The sequence below is a fragment of the Fopius arisanus genome, unplaced genomic scaffold (genome assembly GCF_000806365.1).
Source record: "Fopius arisanus strain USDA-PBARC FA_bdor unplaced genomic scaffold, ASM80636v1 scaffold00009, whole genome shotgun sequence".
NCBI classification, from domain to species: Eukaryota; Metazoa; Arthropoda; class Insecta; order Hymenoptera; family Braconidae; genus Fopius; species Fopius arisanus.
Window position 1 is genome coordinate 560781 of NW_011887748.1, and position 6889 is coordinate 567669.

General features: G+C 36.4%; 1 protein-coding gene across 7 annotated transcripts in view; it reads left to right on the top strand.

The window, feature by feature from the left end:
* Trpgamma (Transient receptor potential cation channel gamma) overlaps positions 1-6889 on the top strand; it is a 37682-nt gene that overhangs the window by 10955 nt on the left and 19838 nt on the right. For 4 of the 7 annotated variants that reach the window (XM_011316822.1, XM_011316820.1, XM_011316825.1 and 1 more), the window contains one exon: positions 4297-4349. In XM_011316822.1, the coding sequence (XP_011315124.1) occupies positions 4316-4349 (34 nt within the window). In that variant the 5' untranslated portion in view covers positions 4297-4315. Of the gene's footprint in view, positions 1-1537; positions 1598-4296; positions 4350-6889 lie in introns of those variants that run through there. The other 3 variants (XM_011316823.1, XM_011316828.1, XM_011316827.1) reach the window with 3 other exon arrangements.

Consider the following 6889-nt stretch of genomic DNA (forward strand, 5'->3'; position numbering starts at 1 on the left):
CTTGAAGTGAGAAAACGTGGGAGAAATGTTTTGTTGGTTGTTGCAGACAATGGGGAATTGTTCTATCATGATTGTAAACAACAAGATGTCATTAAAGTGTCGTAAGAGTGTCGGATCGATTGTCTCTGACTCATATCGGTATTGTCTTCACATCAATACAATCTATCCGCAATATCATTTGATTTTACCGAGATGAGTGGGATAAAATAAACGAGACTGTTACCCTCGTTATCGATTCTCACCCTCTCGGAATTGTTACTCGAGAAATAATTGTTCGGACGTTAAAGTGTTTTGATGGAGCGCCAGAACGTAATCTCGGGATTACGATTGTTTCGTCCGAGATGGAAACGACTATTCCGTTAACGAATCCCGGGTCATTATCTTTTCTTTGTTGTCATTATTTCTCGAGTGTCGGTGAATTTTTCCCTCATTAAATGCCATCAATCTTCTCGAACGAATTCACGAATTCTCCCTCATTTTATTGGCCTTAAGGCATCACTCAGCATCCGGTTTTTATTGTCACCGGATATTAAACGGTTAGGGAATTCTGGAAATGCGGGGAATAAATGGCATTCCGTAGGCGAAGGACAGCTTTCATCAAATGTTGGAGGGGATAACTTTTTTTTTTGGGGGGATTTTTTGATTTGGGTCTTATGCCGCGGGAGATCGTCAGCTCATGATGAATCCTCGGGTAAAAAAAAAATGGAAATGGAAAAATTTTTCCAAAATTTCAAAAAAATTCCGGAAAACCTTTCAAAATTTTTTTTAAAAAAAAAGAAAAACCGGAAAAAAAAAAAATGGAATTTTGGGGAAAGGTTTGAAAAAAAATTCAAAAAATTGGTTCCGAAAAATTTTTTTAACAATTTCCAAAAAATTTTGCAAAAAAAAATTCTTTTTTTATTATTCGAGACGAGATTCTTTGTTTGTGGCATTTGAGGAAATTTTTACTTTATTCCTTTAATTTGTTTATCGATTTGAAATAAAAAATAGAAAAAGATCGATTCAACTGATCAATCGACCCGCGAAAATCGATTTAAAACATCAATAAATCAATTCATTAAAACAAATACATAAATAAATCGAATTCCGGAGTCTTTCCAATAATTTCTAAATATAACGTATTAATAATTATAATCGCAAAAAAATTATTTTTGTAATCCACAATTTCATGAGCTCCATCATAATTATTTAATTCTTCAATATTTCCGTCTCCAGTAGACGAATTTCGCGATAAATTACAACAAATTGTTAATTAAATATCTCACCTTATCACTTCATTAACGAATGATAATGATAATGATAATGATCGGTTTGAGTTGATTTGTCGCGGCGGTATGACCCAATCGGTTTGAAAAATTCGATTCAATCAGTAATTCCGTGTACCATTTCATTGCAATCCCCACCCGGATGAACCCATTATAAGCTTTTCCTCGCTTTCATGACCTCGCTATTGTACCCCGGCTATAATTAGGCTACAATTAAACGCACAACGGGTGGCACCAATTTCTCCCATTCTCCAGTGTTCTAATGTGTTCAATGTTTTCAAACGTTCCAACTTCCCGGAGGAGGTCATACCGATCTACTGCTCCTGTCTTTGGTATAATTATTATTAATTAATTCAATCTTATAAATTACTAGATTAGATATTATTAAGTATTATCGGGTAATTGTTATTTTATTATTTTTGATAATAACGAATTTTTTATGTTGAAAGAAAATTATGAAGAATTTTGCTTTTATGACTCAATTATTTTTTTAATCCAATTTGATTAGTAGGTTTCAATTTTGAAGTGGGAATTTTGACGATTTAAATTTTTGTTGAGGAATTAATTATGAATTTAAATGGAAAACCTAATTTTCTTGGTTTTTTTGATTAATTTTAATTGAAATTGAATCGAAACTCATGTAATTGGAAATTAATGCGATTTTGTAACGGAAATTTTAAAAAGTTAAATTTGAAATTTTAAAAGTTTTACCATTCTAAGATCATTTTGAACAGCAACAGAAAATCATATTCTGTAGATGTTCAGTTAATCATTTGGTTGTTTAACCAGATAAATTTTTTCCCCTCCACGTGTGGAGCATCCCTTACCAAAAAATGATAAATTACGTGGGGTTCACTTCCCCGACGTGATTTCCATGCGCCATGATCTCGAAATGCCGATTTCATTATTCCCCCTGATCCATACAATATCAGAGAACAACGAGATTAGATCCCGATTTGTCGGATGAATCAGCAGCCCCAAATGACAATTTAATCTCATCCGCGTTAAGACACTAGATGTCGAGATGAAAAATCGTAAACATGCGACACAATTTCGTTTTTTGTGCGTTCAATTCCTAAACAATAACTTGCGGTAAAATTACAGAGTGAATATTCCGGTATTATTCTTTACTCCATCAAGGGGAGATCCGGGCAAAATGGGACAGAGGATAAAATAGGAGACGAGGAGACAAAATCGATCGTTGGAATCCATTATTCAACATTTCGTTTTTTCCAGAATTTTATTACACTTGACTCATAAAAAAATGGTAAATTACCATACACGGAGTTTCATGATCAGAATAAAAAAATGAGCGATTGAAGTTAGATGTATTTTTTAAGAATATTGAAAAATAAAAAAAGTGACAAACCGACGGTATGAAAAGAAAGAATTAAATTCGCGAAAATCACTGGAACACTTAGGCTGTCTCCGTAATTTTTTGACAAAAAAAAAATGACTGGGAATGAGTTGAAAACACTTTCCGCAAGTGTCCCGTTTTGCCCGGATTTTCCCTACAGTTTCCATTTATTTTCCTAATGTTCACATGAAGAATTAGTTGGAAGCTCGCCCAATGCAGGAGCTCCATTCCAGGGGGCATTAGTTGGAATAAAACTGAGAGAAAATGTCTCCGGAACATACGAAAGTGGTGATAAAAACGGATAATGAGAGAAATTTGTGAAAGGGGTCTAGGCTTATTTTCCATTTTCCACCATTATTTATTTTTATCGATACAGCACTCGGATGATGCACACAAGGAAACTCATCCCGTCCCATTTGTCTCTCCGCTTGTTTACTCGAAATTTATATACCTCCAGGCAATGTACACGTTATATATACGACCTGCACAACATCCCCATGATATCCATAAAGTGAAGTCTAACAGGCAGATAATTGAACGTCTTTTTGAACTATTTTCATCGGGTTTTCCCTAGGAAAACTTCTGGGAATAATCCCACCGTTGCCGGGGGGGATGGAGGGGAAGTTTATTGGGTCATCGGACGGTGGAAAAAATTTACTTACACCCTGTGCCAGGGCTAGATGGCCTGGAGCGTTGAATTTTCTCGGTTTCCTCAAGGCCGGGGGTAAAAAAATCTTTTCGGGCGAAAATTCTGTTGAAGCGCGAGATTCCCTCCAAGTGTCTCCTCAATTCTCTACTGGGGTTTTTTCGGATTTATTGAGTTGCGAATTTGTGTAGATTCTGTCGACTTCCCGTTGAGATTTCAGGCGACTAGTCGATTGTGGGACTTTTCCGCGAATCGAGTGTTTTCGGGTCGCGGAAAATCGTGGAAAATTTGGGGAGCAAATATTTAGCAATCGTCGTCGTAAATAGAGTTTATTCTATATTGGTAAGTAGATTTTTGGGGGAGGAGGTTGGCGGACGATTTTTCGGGTGAGAGAATTAATTAATATTTATTTGTGTAATATTTTTCTGAATTCGGTTGGGCAATGGTAAAAAGGAATAAATGAATTTTTTTCTCGACCGGTTTTGAGCCGATAACTCGGAATTGAAGGGAGATAACGATATTTTCATCTATACCTTTCTTGGAGCTCTCTTTTTGTTCTATAAACAATGTTTTAACGAAAAAATCGGTATCTTTGTTCAATTGTGAGATATCAGCGAGAAACCGACGGAGAAAAAATGTACTTCTCATAATTTACCACTTCGATACTGAGTTAATGATTTATTTCGAGAAATATCGGTGCATCGTGGATGAGTGTAAGAACTTTTTAGTAGGTGATTAAATTTCTCATAAAAAAGGTTTTATGACATTTTTCTCTAAAATCAATAGATTTGGAGGTAAATCATTTTTAGTGAATGCTCATTCACTTGCGAAATGGATTTATCTCGCTTTAGCAGTTCGGCACTGAGTTGAACTGAAATTGCAATTTCTATTGAACTCCATATTATACCGTTTATTCAATTCAAACTCAAAGCATTGTCAATTTATTCATTCCCTAGTGATTCAATCTCGTTAATTATTTACAATTACACTTGAATGATTTGTTAATGGATATTAATTTTTCTGTTTAGTTCCGTGGGGGAAGAAATCATGACAGGAACATACCGGATATCGGTGAGTACAGGTAGAGTAATCAACACTATTAAACATACTCTTAATTATTTCTAGTTATGATTTGGTAATTACTCTAAAAAATATCTTAGCTCTTCCGCCTCCTACAAGGCCTCAACAAGTGCATAAACAATCACGGAATTTGTGAGGGAATTACTGAATTTAGCTGTTAATTTTTCAATCAAATTCTTTATTAATTTATAAATTCACTACCGACAAGGAAATATTTCAGTATAAATTATTCGAGAAAATTTCCCGAAGAAAATTTCTTCACCGCAAATTTCCATTGAAAATGTTCCCACAGGAAATTTCCATTGAAAATGTTCCCACAGGAAATTTCCATTGAAATTTTTCCGGGAAAATTTTCCGACATAATTTCCCCACCGGAAATTTCCATTGAAAATTTTCCGGGATATTTTCCCCACAGAAAATTTCCATTCAAAATTTACCGAGATAATTTCCCCTCAGGAAATTCCTCCACAGGAAATTTTCCGGGAAAATGTTAAAAGGTAAAAAGTCGAATCTTGTTTTTTCGCCGTTAACTTCTTTCTCGTAATTCCTGTGTATGTTTCCTCCCAGGGTAGTGTACGTGGGCGTGTAGATAAAATTGATGGTCTCGAGTAGACATTTACTTGAGATATTTACCGAGCTATATACTAAAAGAGACGAAACTCGGTGGTAGCAATTCTCAGATGTTCTAAACTGCCTTTCAAACTCACCCTCCATCCCTTCGGTGGGATATACCGTTGTTTAGCCCCAGGGGTTAACCGACATTCAATGGGAAATAAAAAGATGCTGTGGAGTATCGATACCCCATCCATTCTCCATTTTTAATGTGAAGTTCTTCCCCCAATGGGTCACAGCCAATGAGAACAATTACGTGCCCTCAGTGCTGGAGGATTTAATGACAAATACTCAGTGATTTTGTTTTGCTTATCACGTACATGAACCACTTGGGGTGATATATAATCGGGGGAGCTCTAGTGAAATACCGAAATTGCATGTGCAATGGAATCTCTAAATTCCGGGGTACGTAATCCCGGATTATCTCACTGATAATTCTATCTCTTACAGTATAAACGAGAGTATTTTCTTTCGATCTCAACGACCTGACGAATTCCTGAGGAGAATTCCCGGAAAAATTACCATTTTCATGTGATTTTCCTTGAAATATCGTATATTAATATTTAAATATCATAGAAATCAATATCAAATGAGTCATCTGTTTTCTTTTAAAGAAGAATATATTTATAATCGATATAATCGACGAATATCTGACGCCCGATTTTGCAAATAAAAATCCCAATTTACGGAATTTAAAGATAAAGAATCGGCTGCCTTGAATTGTATTTACACCGTCGGAAAACAGGGCGTGGAAAAGAAAATATTTCCCAACGGTCTCTATGATGTTGCCACGGAATTCCACCGAGTGTTCCCGATAGCTATCAAGAAACATCCGGGCCATTCAGTTGTTTCCCCCGATAAAAAAAGCCCCCAGAGGACTCAATACACAAGTAAAAGACTCGAAACACACGACTGCGAAATAGTCAGCGAGATAAAGCAGTGAAATCCCAGGATTTCTTGCTCTGTGCACTTTTCAGAGGCACCGGATATTCAATGCCGGAAGTTTTCACAGTGAAGAGCTCTTGACGTATGAAAAGTCGAGTATAAATAAGTAAAGCCGAGAAAAACTATTCACTAAACTCCAAACAACGAACAGTCCGCTAATTCGCGAATCTGCAGCTCCAACTTTTAACGTTTTCCAGTTGCTTCAATATTTTTTCACTTCCACCTCTTTTACTCGTTTTCTTTTTTTTCCTGTTGAATGTGCATGAGTGATAAGCGCGAGTTCCTCCATCTTCGTGATTAATTTTTCAGAGTAATTTCCACGGGAAGGCACTCGCAATCAGATGTCATGAGGCCACTTAATTGCAAACAACGTCGGAGTAATCTCAACTAGTACTTGAAGAGCAGGTTGACAATGTGCAACTATATCGTGGATATAATGGTCTTTAGCTTAACCCTGAGGCACCGGGAGTACATTTGTTAGTGATGTTGTTACTCAGGGTGAGTGGGTAGTTTCTTTTTTCTTCCCTTCAGTGGAATAACGCAGATTTTACGATGGCTTTTTTTACGTCCTATTCTTCTCTCCTCGAGGTTTTTCATTGCTCCGGGAAATACGATAACACATTTCCCCCTATCTCTATCCTCATTGCCTATGCATGGCGATGCTTCCACTTGACGCCATCTTCAGGGTACCTTGTACCAGCCTGTTTCAGCATTTTTCCTACTTTTTCCTACTTTTTTCCATTTTTATCATTTTTCCGGACTGACCTATCGTTCGGGATATCACGTGTGTGGAGACTCGCGTCCTCAGGTGATAGTTTTATCGGATCCGACGAGTCCCGAATGAAAAATTATATAATCCAAAGTTACAACTGAGATATTATTTCTTTTCCTGGGATTTGCATCTTCAATGTATTCGAATATAACTGATATATATTTATGGGTAAATATTTTTTGCGTGTGTAATTCTTCCGGGAAAACGCGACC